This window comes from Archocentrus centrarchus, unplaced genomic scaffold (genome assembly GCF_007364275.1).
Source record: "Archocentrus centrarchus isolate MPI-CPG fArcCen1 unplaced genomic scaffold, fArcCen1 scaffold_30_ctg1, whole genome shotgun sequence".
Classification (NCBI taxonomy): domain Eukaryota; kingdom Metazoa; phylum Chordata; class Actinopteri; order Cichliformes; family Cichlidae; genus Archocentrus; species Archocentrus centrarchus.
Genome location: NW_022060259.1, coordinates 3,440,798 through 3,458,992, shown reverse-complemented (window position 1 = coordinate 3,458,992; position 18,195 = coordinate 3,440,798). Strand labels below are relative to the sequence as shown.

The following is an 18,195-nucleotide window of genomic DNA, read 5'->3' as shown; positions in this document are numbered from 1 at the left end:
CAACAGCATCATTCTCATATACTTGGCTTCCTTCTCAAGAAGATTAAAACCTTCCTCAACAAAGGAGGTAAGATTTTCTAGACACATACCTAAGGCGTTGATCTCATGACCCACTTTAACTGATCCCCACCAGGGAAGGATCCCCGAGGGGAAAAGTGGTCCACCAGAAAGGCGGTCCCGTTTTACAACACGATGATGGGTAGGAATGGTTGACAAAAATGACAAGTTGGAGTATACAAAAACATTTGGTATTAGCCGAGCCAGATAACAAGTTCCACTCCATCCTGCAGGTAAAAACAAATATGACCGCTGTCCACATACCCAAACGAAGCTCCTGAGGGTGCTGTAGCCAAATTCCATTGTAGGGATGTTCACATATGGAATACTTCCAGTATTCTTTATTGAAGCAGACAGAGGCAGTCCCAGTGCTGTAACAGTGAAAGCTAAAACATATGAAAAAGGTAAGGTAGTGTCAGCATAGGTATAGGGATCGGATTGACGAGTACAGTCACTTCCACAAGCTGTGTAGATTTCATAGAGACAGTCAGTAGACTGACCCAGAAACAATTTAGTAACATTACGCTGAACGATGCAGACCTGTGGTTGCGCTACTCCATCCCTTCCCCGGGGAAAATGATACACTGGTGCATCGAACATCAAGCTGTGATCAAAAGCTTTGGACAGAGAAGTGGCATCTCGCCAGGAATCAAAGCTAAACGTGAAATTAGACACCCAAGGGTATTTAATCACCATATAGGTACGATTTCCCCGACTTGTTGAGGCCACAAACACGGCTAGTGTTTCCAGAGCTGTTAGAGGTACTGGAACTAAAACTAGGAGAATGCGAGGCATGTGGAATCAAAGAACACACATAGCAACTACTATTACCTTGTTGTCGAACAATAAATTTAAGAGTAGTGAGCCACCTGTTACCATCTGGAGAAGTGTGCTCTAGTTGGTGTGTGTCTCGCTTTCCTGATGTGGAGTGTACAGATTCTGATCTCAGCATGGGGCCTCCCACAAAAGACCACCACATAGCAATGACCAAGAAAACAAAGATGATGGTGAAAATAGTGCAAGTTAGGTGTTTCTCAGCACAGTGATTAGCCATCATCTTCCTCAGCGGTATTCTGGGTTGCTCCCGTCTCGTCTGGGGGCTGTCCTCGGAAAGGTTTGCAGTGGCTGGCGTGAATCCACGTTGCTCTTTCGGCGACCTTCACTGCAGTGTGTGTAGTCACTAAAACCAAGAATGGGCCTCGCCACCTCGGAGCTCTCCAATGCCTCCTTCTGTGTTCTTTAATCAGCACCTAGTCTCCGGGCTGTATAGAATGCAGGGGTTTGGATGCTGGACTTGGAAGTGCTGCCTTCGTGGCCTCCCCAGTTCTGTAAAATAGCTTTTGACAAAGTTTGACAGTACGTTAACATATCATGCTCATACAACTCTGTCGTAAGATTCTGGTTGTGGATGGGCTTAGCCCCCATCTGCAGCGGTCTCCCAAAAAGAATCTCATAAGGAGAAAGATTTATTCTAGCTCTTCTTCGCATTCGCATGTACATGAGTACTAGTGGCAAAGCTTTGACCCAGGATACAGCAGGATGAATATGTTAGTTTAAATGAATCAACACCCCCGAGTCACAGTAACTGTCAGAATGCTCGAAGCACAGGTCGAGGAGGAGGAGTAGCTGCAATCTTCAATTCCAGCTTATTAATTAATCACAGACCCAGACAAAGTTTTCATTCTTTTGAAAGCCTGACTCTTAGTCTTGTCCATCCTAATTGGGAAAATCAAAATCCTGTTTTATTTATTATTATCTATCGTCCACCTGGTCCTTACTCAGAGTTTCTGTCTGATTTCTCAGACTTTTTATCTGATTTAGTGCTCAGTTCAGATAAAATCATTATAGTGGGTGATTTTAACATCCATATAGATGCTGAAAATGACAGCCTCAACACTGCATTTAATCTATTGTTAGATTCAGTTGGCTTCTCTCAAAATGTAAAGGAGCCCACCCACCACTTTAATCATACTCTGGATCTTGTCCTAACATATGGCATAGAAACTGAAGACTTAACGGTATTCCCTGAAAGCCCCCTCCTGTCTGATCATTTCTTAGTAACATTTACATTTACTTTAATGGATTACACAGCAGTGGGGAATAAGTTTAATTACAGTAGAAGTCTTTCTGAAAGTGCTGTAACTAAGTTTAAGGATCTAATTCCTTCATTGTTATGCTCTTCAGTGCCAACACAGTGCAGAGCAGCTACCTAAACTCTGCTCCCAGTGAGGTTGATTATCTCGTCAATAGTTTTACATCCTCACTGCGTACGACTTTGGATACTGTGGCTCCTCTGAAAAGGAAAGCTTCAAATCAGAAGTGCCTGACTCCGTGGTATAATTCACAAACGCACAGCTTAAAGCAGATAACCCAAAAGCTGGAGAGGGAATGGTGTCTCACTAAATTAGAAGATGCTCATTTAGCCTGGAAAAAGAGTTTGTTGCTCTATAAAAAAGCCCTCCGTAAAGCTAGGACATCTTACTATTCATCATTAATTGAAGAAAATAAGAACAACCCCAGGATTGTTTTCAGCACTGTAGCCAGGCTGACAAAGAGTCAGAGCTCTGTAGAGCCGAGTATTCCTTTCAATTTAACTAGAAGTGACTTCATGGATTTCTTTACAAATAAAATTTTAGACATTAGAGAAAAAATTATTCATAACCATCTCAAAGATTATTCTTCATGTTTGGCTGCTTTCAGCACTGCTGGTATTTGTTTAGACTCTTTTGCTCCAGTTGGTCTTTCTGAGTTAACTTCAATAGTTACTTCCTCCAAACCAGCAACATGTTTATTAGATCCCATTCCTACTAGACTGTTCAAAGAAGTCTTTCCAATTATTGATGCTTCAATCTTAAAAATGATCAATCAGTCTTTATTAGTTGGCTATGTACCACAGGCCTTCAAGGTGGCTGTAATTAAACCTCTACTTAAAAAGCCATCACTGACCCAGCTGTCTTAACTAATTATAGGCCGATCTCCAGACTTCCTTTTCTCTCAAAGATTTTTGAAAGAGTAGTTGTAAAACAGCTAACTGATCATCTGCAGAGGAACGGTTTATTTGAAGAGTTTCAGTCAGGTTTCAGAATTCATCACAGTACAGAAACAGCATTAGTGAAGGTTACAAATGATCTTCTTACAGCCTCTGACAGTGGACTCATCTCTGTTCTTGTCCTGTTGGACCTCAGTGCAGCTTTTGATACTGTTGACCATAACATTTTATTACAGAGATTAGAGCTTGCTATAGGTATTAAAGGTACTGCACTGCAGTGGTTTGAATCATATTTATCTAATAGACTCCAATTTGTTCATGTAAATGGGGAGTCTTCTTCAGACAGTAAGGTTAATTATGGAGTTCCACAGGGTTCTGTGCTAGGACCAATTCTATTTACATTATACATGCTTCCCTTAGGCAGTATTATTAGAAAGCACTGCATCAATTTTCATTGTTATGCAGATGATACTCAGCTTTAGCTATCAATGAAGCCAGATGACACACATCAATTAATTAAACTGCAGGAATGTCTTAAAGACATTAAGGCCTGGATGACCTCTAATTTCCTGCTTCTAAATTCAGATAAAACTGAAATTCTTGTTCTCGGCCCCACAAATCTTAGAAACATGGTGTCAAACCACATACTTACTCTGGATGGCATTACTTTGGCCTCCAGTAACACTGTGAGAAATCTTGGAGTCATTTTTGACCAGGATATGTCCTTCAATGCACATATTAAACAAATATGTAGGACCGCTTTTTTACATTTGCGCACTATTTCTAAAATTAGAAACATCCTTTCTCAGAGTGATGCTGAAAAGCTCATTCATGCATTTATTACTTCTATGCTGGACTATTGTAATTCATTATTATCAGGCTGTCCTAAAAGCTCCCTGAAAAGCCTTCAGCTGATCCAAAATGCTGCAGCTAGAGTACTGACAGGGACTAGAAAGAGAGAGCAGATTTCTCCCATATTGGCTTCTCTTCATTGGCTCCCTGTTAAATCTAGAATAGAATTTAAAATTCTTCTCCTCACATACAAGGTCTTGAATAATCAGGCCCCATCTTATCTTAAAGACCTCATAGTACCATATCACCCCAACAGAGCACTTCACTCTCAGACTGCTGGCTTACTTGTGGTTCCTAGGATACTTAAGAGTAGAATGGGAGGCAGAGCCTTCAGCTTTCAGGCCCCTCTTCTGTGGAACCAGCTCCCAGCTTGGATTCAGGAGACAGACACCCTCTCTATTTTTAAGATTAGGCTTAAAACTTTCCTTTTTGATCAAGCTTATAGTTAGAGCTGGATCAGGTGACCCTGATCCATCCCTTAGTTATGCTGCTATAGGCCTAGGCTGCTGGGGGGGTTTCCACAATAGACTGTTTCTTTTCATTCACCTTATTTACTTTGTTTATACTCCACTCTGCATTTAATCATTAATTGTTATTAATCTCTGGCTCTCTTCCACAGCATGTCTTTTCTTCCTCCTCAGCAGATGACCCCCCCCTCCATGAGCCTGGTTCTGTTGGAGGTTTCTTCCTGTTAAAGGGAGTTTTTCCTTCCCACTGTCACCAAGTGCTGCTCATAGGTGGTCATTTTGTCTGTTGGGTTTTCTCTGTATTATTGTAGGGTCTTTACCCACAATACAAAGCGCCTTGAGGTGACTGTTGTGATTGAGCGCTATATAAATGAATAAAATTGAACTGAATTGAGATACCTGGGTTTTTGTTACAATTCAGGAAGTCTGGGCAGCTGCCTGGTCTTGGTAAGGCTGCTTATGATGGGAATGCAGGAAGATACAGACTCAAACTCAGACTCAGTATATCTGGAGCTGATTCGGAGAGATTAGATCTTGGAGATGTATCTGTTTCTGCGCAGTGAAGGATTGAACCAAGAACATTCGGATGATTGGATTTTTCACTACTGAGAGGTGCCAGAAATACTAAAGGCTGTCAACAAATTAATCAGTACAGTCTGTACCAAAACAAGTCATGGAATCAGAAATTTGGCTCCCTGTCGGCCTTGGACTGCCGCTTATCTCAGTTTTTCTCCTTAATGTTTTGCAGACAGATGGTCTATGCCCCCGCTGCCCTGTCTTCTTCTGATCTGTGTTGGACTGATCTCCCTTGACCTAGGTGTTGATGAACATTCCACCTATTATAGCTGGCTCCCTTCCATCCCGACCCCTCCCCACCCTAGTGCACCTTTCCATTCATCCATGGCTTCCTATTTGGAAAAACACGGATATTCTTGTCCACAGTTACAGTGTCGGTGCAGAACTTGATATAGTCCAGAACAGCTGAGGCGTACTCCTCCAGGTCCTGGTGCTTGAACACGTCCCAGTCATTTGTTTCAAAGCAGTCCTGCAGCTGTTGAGAGGCACCTTCAGGTCAGGTCTGAACAGTCTTAGATGTAGAAAGAACAGTTTTGCTGAGGGGGGTGTATGCTGGAATCATAAGCAGGGACAGATGGTCTGACTGGCCCAGGTGTGGCAGTGGCACAGCCCTGAAACCCAGCTTGATGTTGACTTTATCCAGTGTCGTGTTCCCACACCGGATCAGGAATGGATGAATGAGGCCAGGTCTCAGTAAAGAGCAAAACGCAGCAGTCTTTGACGGTCCTGTTTGTAGCCACCAGCAGTCTCGACTCATCCATTTTATTCGGGAGTGATCTTACATTGGCGAGGAAAACACTGGGTAGGGGAGGTCTATGAGGCTGTTTACGTAGCCTCACTAAAACGCCGGCTCTGCCGCCTCTTTTGTGCCTCCTCTCTCTGTGCCGTCTCCGTCTGCAACCCCTCCTCTCAGGGATGATGAACCACAAAGAGCCAGGTGGTCTGGCGATGTCCGCCGGGATGTTGTGAGAGCAGAGGAAGTAGGCCATAACCACCTGCTTTCTTTGTGCTCCTATATGTAGGAGTTTGTGCCGTCTATATATTATAATGTCCACCCAACATAATGGTGATGTGATTAGCCACAGCTGACCCACACATAACATACACAATTTCACAGAGCACCAAAAAGGAGAGCACTGAGCCGCTGCAACTATGAGCGCCGTCTTGTTGAAAAAAAAATTAAAATGAGGGCTGCTCCATCTAAAGTGGGATGGATGCCGTCTCTCCTAACAAGACCAGGTTTTCCCCAGAAACTTTGCCAGTTATCTATGAAGCCCACGTTGTTTTTTGGACACCACTCAGACAGCCAGCGATTCAAGGAGAACATGCGGCTAAACATGTCGCTCCTGGTCTGATTGGGGAGGGCCCGGAGAAAACTACAGAGTCTGACATTGTTTTTGCAAAGTTACACACCGAGTTAATATTAATTTTAGTGACCTCCGACTGGCGTAACCGGGTGTCATTACTGCCAACGTGAATAACGATCTTACCAAATCTACGATTAGCCTAAGCCAGCAGTTTCAAATTTCCATGAATGTCGCCTGCTCTGGCCCCTGGAAGACATTTGACTATGGTCGCCGGTGTCTCTAGCTTCACGTTTCTCAAAACAGAGTCGCCAATAACCAGAGTTTGTTCCTTGGCGGGTGTGTCGCCGAGTGGAGAAAAACAGAGACGTGAACAGGTTGGTGTGTACCCGGGGCTTCTGCTTAGGATTACGCTTCCTCCTTACAGTCACTCAGCCGGCCTGTTTTCCCTGCTGCTAGGGATCTGCTGGGGGGGAGCTAACAGCGGCTAAGCTACCATGGTCCGCACCCGCTACAGGGGCCTGGCTAGATGTAGGATTTTCCAGGGTGCGGAGCCGAGTCTCCAGTTCAGAAAGCCTGGCCTCCAGAGCTACAAACAGACTACATTTATTACAAGTACCGTTACTGCTAAAGGAGGCCGAGGAGTAACTAAACATGTGACACCCAGAGCAGGAAAGTGCAGGAGAGACAGGAGAAGAAGCCATGCTGGTAGTGAGTCGGCTAAGGGCTAAGCTACTAGCTGTGCTAAACTAGCAAATTTCAAAAAACAAATAAAGTGAATAATGTGACAGGTGATTCAGCAAAAAGTGTGCTAGATAACACAAGTGAAAATTACACTAAAATATGTTATCAAGATAAATTGAGCTATACAGATTTAACAGCTAACAGAAAGCAAAACACGACTGTGCTCCGAAACAGGAACAGGAAGTGATACAATACTGCAGTGAGAGTGGCATATGCATATGCTGTTAGCCAAGGCTGTAAATTTTTTGCTTGGCAGTCTCTAAGGCCTGAGGTATGGACAGCGTGTTGTACTTCTTAGGCACCACTTTCTTCATCATCCCACATTTCTGCAACTCTGAGAGCTGGCTAACTTCCCTCCGTGCTGCATTGATCGTAGCCTCCAGTCGTCATTTCATGGGGGGTACTGCTTCTTAGTGCTGTTCATCTTATAGCCAAGCATCTGAAGGATCACTTCTGCCATGTTATACATCAACTGATTGGTTCAGTGATGGTATGTAATATATATATATATATTATATATATATATTAATATATATATAGTATATGTCAGGCCCCTCCTCTGACCTGCAGGGGCGGTGCTTCCTGCAGGCAGAGATGGGCCTTGAGTAATCGGAGCCACCTGGCTCACTAATATAAGCAGGGCTCCACTAACTATTCTCCCCTCTCTGCTCCTCAGGTAATCTCGGTTTGTCTGGGTTCTGGTTGGGTTTTGGGTTGCAGTATTCATTCAGGCTTCCACATACATGTTCCACGCACTCATACATTGCACACACTGGGACATAATGACAATACTCACATCTCATATTTATGTTTCTTTTTGTTTTGCTTAAGTTTCAATAAACTAATTTATTGGCCTATACCTCTGCCTCCCCTCATTCTTTGTTACAGCCGTGAGCCAGCCTGGGAAAAAAAAAAAAAAAAAAAATGAGATATATATACATATATATATCTCATTTTTATATATATATATATATATATATATATATATATATATATATATTATATTATATATGGTGTGTGTGTGTGTGTGTGTGTGTGTGTGTCTCTCTCTCTCTCTCTCTCTCTCTCTCTCTCTCTCTCTCTCTCTCTCTCTCTCCTCTCTCTCTCCCCTTTTTTCCCGGCCTGCCCACCGCTCCTCCGATCCAGGACATCATCAGCAGCTGTATTAGGATCCATTCAGGACCTCCTGCTGTCTACCAGCTGAGACCAAAGAAACAGAAATTTGGAACTCTGACCAGAATGACTGTTGGTGAGAAAAATCCAAACAAGCCAAATAAAACCATCTTAGTTGTTGGAGAAACAGGAGCAGGAAAATCTACTCTGATCAACGCTCTGCTCAACTACAGCATGGGAGTGAAGTTTGAGGATGAAGTCTGGTTTCAGATTGTAGAAAAGGAGAACAGAAATCAGTATGAAAGTCAGACATCAGATGTGATCGTGTATGAGATCTTTGGTTATGAAGATGAAACTCTGCCCTACTCTCTGACCATCATCGATACTCCTGGATATGGAGACACCAGAGGGATTGAACATGATGACATCATCAGTCACAAATTATTGCACTTGTTTCGATCAGAGGATGGAGTTCATGAAGTTCATTCAGTGGGTGTGGTGATGAAGTCAACAGATAATCGACTGAGTGATCGAACAATGTACGCATTTGATTCAGTGATGTCTCTGTTTGGAAGAGATGTAGAGAACAATATTGTAGTTCTCATCACACACTCAAATGGCAGAAGACCAAAAAATGCTCTTCAGGCTGTTGAAGCTGCAAAACATAAGTATGCTCAAAATGAGAAAAATGAGCCTGCTTATTTCCTGTTTGATAACTGCCAGGATGAACAAAGGAAGGAAAAGTATGAAAATTTCCTAAAAAATGCATATGAACTATCAGAGAGAGGAATGAGAGAATTCATTGCTTTTCTGGGGAAAACTGCACCTCAGAAACTGGAGAAAACTGTGGAAGTCCTGAATGAACGGATCAAACTGACAGCCTGCATCCAAAACATACAAGAGAGAATCAAAATGACTGAAGCAAAGCAGACAGAAATCAGACAGATTCAAGAAGCTCTGAAGAAACATGAAGAAAAGATGGAGAAGAATGAGAACTTCACTGTAGAAGTTGATGAGGTCTACAAAGACAAAGAGCCCATTGCTGGTTGGATATGGGGGTTTTCTGGAGAAGCTGTCTCTTGTACAGTCTGTGAGGAGACCTGTCAGTATCCTGGATGTACACTGAAATTTAGAACTGTATATTCTAAGATAATAAGATGGAGCTCCGACTGCACTGTTTGTTCTGGGAAGTGTCCTGAATCAGTGCACAAGAAAGAAAAGTTTAGATATGTGACCAAGACCAGGAAAGTGAAAAAAACTTTGGAAGAAATGAAACTGAAGTATGAGAAAAACAAAACAGAAAGTGAGAAAAAGTTGAGTCTTTTGGAAAATTTTGAAAACGAGATGAAACAGCTGACAGCAGAGAGGTCAGAGTTACTGGATGAATCCTACCAACATGTTATCAGTCTGGAGCAGATCGCCCTCAAAGCTGATTCAGTGTCCACTGTTGTCCACTTGGACTTCCTGATTGAGAAGATGAAGGAGGAAGGAGACACAGAGAAGGTCCAGAAACTGGAGGAGATGAGAAGCAGAGTGGATGAAGGAACCAGAGCAGCTCTGCATTACAAACAGTATCTGTGAAAAGAGTTCACATTATATTACATGAATATCATTCTGACTGTTGTCCAATGCTGTATATTATTCATAAACTGATCACATACAAATGTTATATTTAAGGGAAAAGGGAGATTGTTCACGTAATTCACATCACAAAAATCTGAAGACTTACTGGTTCAGATTTTTTTAAGTATCTCTACAGAGACATTATCTGCAAAATGTAAAGTGTATAAACTAACAGCTGGTGTATAAAGTGTGTTACTCTGTGGAGCAGCTGGGACTGAGCTGACAGCAGTGAGGGCGCCCCCTGCTGGTTAATGATCAATACAGCAGTCTGTGAGAGCAGCCCCTCCCTCCCTGATGTCTCTCATGGTGACTCAGTGTCAGTAAAGTGGTTGTGGGACAGGAACATGTCACTGACTGATCCAGGAACAGTCCAGCATGTTGTTGTCTTTCTAATCAGTGAGTACAGAGGATGTTAGAGACACTGAACTCAGACACAGGGCAGAAAGATTCAATCCAACTTTGACTCTTCAGTGTTTGTGAAGAGTCCTGAAATCTGATCTTCTTGGATTCTTCATGTGTGTTCATGCTCTGAATGACTCTGAAATATTTCTGATGACTCAGGCCGAGTGGAAACATTTGGATCCTTTGATGTTGGACTTGATTTGTTCAGATTCTCTAGATTCTGTTCTTCCACATGAAATCATCTCCTGCTGGATGCACTTTTCTGTCAGTCCTCAATAAAATCTCTGCTTCATTCAGTCAGTTTGCTCCGAGTGTGTTCACTGGATCATCAGCTGCTTTTCACTCACTTCAGACTTACACTTATAAAACTCACTGATGTCATCACTTTGATCTAAACTTAACACAAAAAGTAAGGAAATGAGTGTTTGATGGATTCTTTCTTTCTTTGTAACAATGCTTCTTATTAGGGCTGGCAATATATCGAGTTTTAAAAAATATCAGTATATTTTCATACGTGACATAAGGTGAGACAATATCGTTTATACCGATATAATGTAGGTCGCGTTACAATCATACTTGTAGATCCACCAGTTCACCTTTCTCTTCTCACAGTTTGTCTCTGCAGAGCTTTGCACTGCCCCACATCTCTCCGCTTCACCCGTTAATCATATAGGAAGCGACCGCATGGCAGTGTTCCCAAGTTAGTGAATTTGTTGCTAGATTTAGCAGCTTTTCAGACCCCGCTGGCAAATTTTCCCCCCAAAAGTGAGTAGCCATAAATTTAACGGCTTTTTTCAGTGAGGTCGGAGAGATTTGGAAACCTGAAATCCTGTCGCCGTGTTTTGTGTACATACAATCCCTCATTATATTGTGGTTCACTTATTGTGGCTTCACTGTATCGTGGATTTAAAAAAAAAATTACTAATTCTTTTCCACGGAGTTTTCACTATATTACGGGATTTGGGGGTATACAGGAATTTCTGTAACACGTAACTATGTTCGTCACTCGGACAAAGAGATCAGATACGCCTACGCCAATAGTGGAATTAGAAGTTACGGCCGAGGGTAAAGATACTGCACCACCTTCATCGCCATCAGTACTGCACAGCTACATAATTCATCATCGTCATCATTCAAGTTGTAGTAAGAGAGTGGAAAAGGTTTATATGAGTGTGGGAAGGGTTTATAAAGCCTTAAAATATATATAAATAATAACATAAATATAACGCCTCTACTTTGCAGATTTTCACCTATGGCGGGGGTCTCTGGAACGTAAGCCCCACGATAGGTGAGGAATCACGTACAGCCTTCATACTGTGTCCGTTTGTATGCTTTGGCATTGCCCAAACTCCCAAGACTCCCTGGCTGCAGGTAAAAGAGCCCCGCCATACGCAACAGAAGTTGGTTTGTACCGTAAGTCACGTGACCTTAATAGCAGAAGTGGGTCTTTTTCGTGTGCTTGCAGACCCTGCATTGACTGGGTGGTCCCGTTGCTGTGATATGTCAGGTCATGTGTCTGTGGACTTACTGAGATGGCTAAAATCCTGCAGATGGAATTTTGTTCAGTCAGTCTGTCATGTGCACAGTGCCGTCGCCAGATCTCAGTCTTAAGGGGGGCTTATGAAATCCAAAAGGGGGCACCACTATTATTAGCTTGATTAGTGATCTGGCTTGGGTGGGCGGGCCAGGGCGGGCCCAAGCGTATCAGTGGGCGGGCACGGCCCCCTAGGGCCCGCCCATAGCGACGGGTCTGCATGTGCAGGTGCCTGTATCTGGATGTACAGCTTTGTAAAGAAACAGTCAGCCTTTTGCTATTTTTGTCCTCTATCTTTGCTATTTATAGCACAGCTGTGAGACTTTTTATAGAGGAAAAAAACATTAATATATTTGAGGAGTATTATTTTAAAATATGCCATTAGTTTATTTGAGTAATTTCTCATGTACATCTACAGCTGAATCTTAATAAAAAATATCTGTGTGACATTTGGGACATGTAGCTTTGACTCTGAAGGGCCTTTTTGTTTATAACTTTTGAGAAGAAAATATATCGCGGTATATATCATATATCGCCATTCGGCTAAAAAATATCGAGATATTACTTTTGGTCCATATCACCCAGCCCTAATTCTTAGCAAAAAGTCTGATACTGTTGGAAAGCCCCACCCCCATTAAATGGACCCACATTTGTGAGGAAAATACATTTGTGGGTTGAGCATTAGAGTTGAGTATATGGGTGTCACCCATAAAAAGCTTTCCAAATGCTTCTGATTCTTGTTTGGAGCTTCTGGTACCCCAGGTGTTTCTTTCTCCTCCATCTTCTCAATCAGAAGTCCAAGTGGAAAATAGTGAACGCTGACTCAACTTTCAGGGTGAGCTGTTGTAGACTAACATATTGATAGGAGTCCTTCAGTATCTGAAACGTTTGTTCTGTCACTTGCTTCATTTCCTTTTCAAGATTTTGAAAACACCTCAATATGTTCTGACCATCAGTTTTTTTCCTTCATATTTCTTTTTCATTGTGGTTTTAGTTTTCTTAACTTTTCTTGTCTTGGTCACATATTTCCACTTTTCTTTCAAATGATGAAGAACCTGCTAGGACCTTTTTAATGACCTCACAATGGTTTGGATACCAGGCCATGCTGCAGCCAGCTGTTTTGCATTGGCAGAGAAGACTTACTGAGTTTTTCATGGGTGACATCCACATACTTCCTCTGCTGCTCAACCCACAAATACATCACTAGCTCCCGCAGTCTTTGCAGAGGCAGAAACATTTCCATAGACACCGCTCACCTGGCCATGTTTTGTTCAACCGTCTGCCATTAGGCAAACGATTCAGGTCCCAAAAATGCAGAACCAACAGACTGAAAAACAGTTTCTATCCAGGGGCTATCACACTCCTAAACACATCACATTAACTCACCAGCTCCTACATCCCATAAAACAATCAAAAACTGGACTGTAACATATGCCTTTCCCCTCAGTAATTTGTGCAATATTCTCCTCCTACAATATCTCAATCCCTTGTGCAATACAAATGCGTTATTTATTAAGAGGTATTTAAATAACTGGTCCACTCCCTGAGAATATGAGAAATATGTAATATGTAAATATACTTGCTGTGTGTATGCTACCTTTCTATTGTATTTTTATTGCTTTTCTGTTGTATTTCTAACTTGTTCTTACACACTCACTTATTTTATGTATAAATTATGTATGTGTACCCTTAGCAAAAATAAGTTTATTCAAGTGTACTATGAGTATACTTATTTTTTACTAAACTGAGAAAGTATACTTGAAGGTCACTTTTTATAAACTATATTTTATATACTTAAGAATAGTATAATGAAGTATACTTGGCTTATACTGAAAAGTATAAACAAAAGTCTAAGACTAAGTACATTAATACTAAGACTTACACTTATACTTTAATACTAAAACTTGGACTTATACTTTAGTATACTTTTTACATCTTTCTGCCACAAAGTACTAATACTTACTATATCTTGCTCCAAGTGCATAATAAGGTCAAGTCATTGACTCATGCTTAACATTTAATTTATATATTGATAATATAATGCTGGAGTTTAAAACTTTACAGTATATAGTATGTGTGCTCAATTGCATTATCTTTATGTACCTTAAAAATCATACACAAAACAAAACAAAACCTTTGACTTGACTTTATTGATCAAGCGCGTCCCTTTCATAAGGGTTTGGTGTTATGTACATAGCATCAGCTGTTTCAACAAGAACACATTTTGTTTTGATCATGTCAGGCCAGACAGCATTAGTTACATTTTTTTTTAACATGTACGAAAGTACTTTGTACACTGATGTGTGAATCTTTACATACAGGCCTGTCTGATTTACTAAGTACCTCAACTAAAACACAACATAGTTTGCCACATGAACAAAAAGCAGGGATTTGATGTGAACATGTTTGTTTAAAAATAACCAAGTCAGTAATTAAACAAAATGTACCATCTTTCAAGCATGCAGCACTATTGTGTCTCTTAGTCTGTCATAGTTTTGACTGTGATACACAAGTCCATTTACCAAAAAACGGTTCTAAGACCAAAAGCAGTTGCTTAGATTTCCACAATGGCAAGCCTATATGACATTTTTATACTTGTTTGCAGGGGGTGACCAAAACCTCTGACATTTTCATTTAGCATTTCACAATTTTCTGTTTTCCTTTTACTAAAGTAAAGTTCTTCAACAAAAGACTGAATTGAATGTGAGGGTGGAATCAAACCTGGAAACATTAGATTGAACAGTTTCAGTAAATGAGTAAGTGCTTTGCCTGTTAAGTTGTTATGCAGCACATAGGACATCAGCATCAATAAACTTTCTCCCTTTGAAACAGGTGCACCAGGATATAGGGGCTTGTCACCATCTGCGTGGTCTTCAATGCCCTATGGATATAGGAAAAAAAGATAGAAAAAGCATGTATAAATTAGAACGAGTAACAGTTAACACATACAGTGTGTATTATCATCATTATTATTATGTAGTACTGTCTCCAAATGTTCCAATTGTATGTAATGTGCGAATAGTAACTACTAACAATGTGTTATTGAACCACTGTCTACATACCACTGGAAATTCAGGTTCATTTCCTCTTGTACCCCCTCCATCACGTCTTCGTCATCAGCATGGTTTTCAGCTTCATCAATGGCAGCACCAATCAAGTCCTCTTCAGAATGTGGCAGAGCTTCATCATTTACAAGTTGACAAGGGAAAAGATAACTTGAAGTAATTAATTAAAAGATTAAAGGAAGCGTATATAAACTAACCCATAGAATGGTGCATTCACCTCTGAGACGTCCACATCCAACTGGCTTGTGGTTGGTTTCTCAGTGTCGAGTTCATCATCTTCATTTTCACTGCTGGAAGTGTTACTCCAGTGGTCTTCTGTGTCATGTGGTTATCTTATATCATTCTACATGTGAACAAAAAAGAGAAAAAAAAATGTAACTTTTGCTTTTTTGTTGGCAATGTTGTCATTTGTCTACACTTTGGTTCAGCTAGAGGATAGCTCAAAATGCACATAAGTGTGGTATGAATGCCCAACCATTACAGCAAACCTCTAACTAAATGTATTGGAAAATGTGTGCACTGTTGACACTTCCTGAGAGTGTCACTAGGCCCTCTGAAGCATATTACTATGCTAACAAACTTGGCCTAGTGTATTCCCCCACCCTACCCCAATGTACCTCTTGAATGTCCATATCCAACAGGCTGTCCGTGGAAGAGCTCTCACTATCAAGTTCATCTTCTGCTGTTGAGTTCTTCCTCTCCACTGGTCGAAGTGTAAGTCATGTGACCATCTGTGTTGATGTCATCATGACTGATATTCTACAGTTTAACAAGAGAAAGACAATGAACAACTGAATGAATTAACTCCCTTTATGTCAAGTCCAATCATCAAATCATAAACAGAGTAAGTGTAAACTTTAATTTTCTGACAACTTCAGTGCTTTCCACCTCAACTGCTTATTGTGTCATGGGAGAAAAATAAGTCAGTGATGTGGCATATGACAGGTGCTTATGATAATGTACCTAGTTGGGGAGCTGAAAGCACAATTTAGGAAAGATTCTTAAACTTTAATCAAGCAGGATATGAAGATTACCCAGATACATGGGGGAATGTATACTGGCAACACAACAATTCCACTTAGACTGAAACTGTGCTTTTGCATATTTACCTGTTGAAGGGCAGAATCCAAAAGCCTAGGTGTGGAAGAGCTCCTACTGTTGACATCATCTGTAACTTCTCTATGGGAAGCAGTGGGCGACTAATGTGATCTGTGAGTTGTCCTGTAGTTCTGCCCTATCCTGAAAAGGTGGGGTGTTCAAACTAAATGTAAATTATTACTCAGGTCCTTTCATTCCCTTTGGGTATACTGAGTGCATTTAAGATCATCCCAATATTTTGGGAAGTTGCCTCCGCATGAGACTGTACATAATGCATGGGTATCAATTGTCTTTGAAATTAAAACCAGATTCAACTTTCCCTATTCTGCCAACTTCATTGAAAAGAAATCTCACCTGCATTGTAAGCAGCTAGCTGCTAGCTGTGTTCAGATCTTACATCAAACATTAAAACATAACAGTTTTAATAGACTCCTTGCATATAAACATTTTTACTACGGCTCACTTACTTCCGGTTACATTGGCTGCTAACAATCACTGTAAAAGACAACTCACAAACTTGCATTCGGACATTAGCTTACAAGTCTGTCACTCATAGTCAAACAAAACGCTCCTTTAACGGTAGCAGCCATGTAATCTTTCATTTAAGATTACAAGCTGCTAACATTCCAACGTAAATGCGGCTAATGTAGCCTAACTGGAAACATCTGAGCAGTACAGAATTTTATGTGTGAGAATTCATTATCTGTTACTTACTTTTACTTTCCATCTGTACTTGGTAGTCCTTGGAATCTCTGCTGTGTAATCCTCTAAATATCTTTGATAAGGTCCACCTGTTTAGCCACGTTAGCTCTAATGAGCTAGCTCAGCTTCTTCCAGTAGTATCACCACAGAAATTTCTGGTATGGCACTTCTGGCCATGGTCCCGCCCCTACCTGGCAGCCAATGGGAGCCTCCCAATTTTAAATTAGCGCTCACGCGCCAATTCAAGGTCTCCCTTGCAAAAAAAATAAATAATGGTCTCAACCAGTGTCAACAAGGAAAGCAGAAGGAGGAGAAGACATATCCTAGCTAAAATGTAATTTTCAGCATTAGATATCACAATGCCATTTGCCATTTATTATTTGAAGGACAAGACTGTGGACAAGACTGTGACACAAAAATTTTTCCTGAACTGAGAGGACGCTGGCATGAAATTGTTCGCTGCTTCTCCGTCTTCCGAAACTTCTTATCTATAATGCATATAGGACACTAACAGTGCTGCTTTTAGCTGTTTTTTTGCACAGTCTCAGCGGGGCTTATGAGACGGCTTACCTGTTACTGTTTCCAACGTGGAGGTGCGTCCTTGGTTAACCCGTCGTTGCGCTGTCAACTCTGCTTGCTTCCTCGCTGGATTGACCTATTTCGGTTCCTACTGTAGACTTGATCAGCCCACGCTCCTTGAATTAGACGTTGGACATTCCCCTGCACTATAAAGATCTCCTGCTCTGCCTCGGGTTAGCCCTCTAGCTAACACGTAGCAGACTTATCATACAAGCTCTACTATGTTCAGCTATTCAGCTAAACAGCTTCTGAACCTTATAATAATTGGAATATACCATCATGTTTTTCAACCATCAAACAACTCGGACTTATTCGCCGGCCGAGATATGTGCATAGGAGCGCACGTAGAAAGTTTGTTTTTTTTTTTTAAGCCTGTCATGTCTGGTAGATCTTGCAAGCAGAACTGTGATCTGAATGCGTTGTTGTGCCAAACATATTTGCTATTTCAAGATGAGCTCTATAGGTTGTCAATAGGCTCTTCTTGTTGATGTTTTAACCCTTTATTTTATTTATCTGAGTTATTTTTCACATACAATGTAACAGCCAGAGCTGACAGGCTGAAGAAAAGGAAAAGGACTAGCTCTGCCTAGTCCGGCCTTTTGTTGTGCACCTGAAAATAAAATTCAATTACCTTTTACCTGTGCCTGGCGTGTCCTGCATTGGGGTCCTCCTTCCTGCCTGCCACACAGACGACACATGACAGAACGACGCGACCAGAATGGACCCCGCGGATACGGAGGTGTACAGCGGCTCTCGCCTGGCTCTGGGGGGACCCGGATATTGGAAGGGTCCCCGACAACGCCGCTCACCTCTACAGCCTAAGCCGCAGGTTTATCGTGGGGACGGACTGTTTTTGGCTCCAGCCGCTCCCGCACCTGCCTCTCCGCTCACTCGCCCCTCTTCCCTCTCACAGTCAGAGCAACAACGGAGGAAGAGGAATTCTCGGCGGCAGCGGAGGGAGTTTTCTCCGGAGCCAAGTGGGATGACGCCAGAGGAAGCGTTTTCCCGGTACCTGGGATATAAAGGTCCCTGGCCACCCAGTTCACTCTCTTCACTGCCGCCTCAGCCTGTTCCGGAGGGCAGGCAGCTA

The 18,195-nt window shown here is 41.7% G+C and overlaps 1 protein-coding gene across 1 annotated transcript in view; it reads left to right on the top strand.

The window, feature by feature from the left end:
- The window catches only part of LOC115776291 (uncharacterized), a 33,715-nt gene extending 23,789 nt beyond the window's left edge, over positions 1–9,926 (top strand). The window contains exon 3 of the mRNA XM_030723907.1: positions 8,136–9,926. Coding sequence (XP_030579767.1) covers positions 8,136–9,683 — 1,548 coding nt within the window. The 3' untranslated portion in view covers positions 9,684–9,926. The remainder of the gene's footprint in view (positions 1–8,135) is intronic.
- Positions 9,927–18,195: the final 8,269 nt, after the last annotated feature.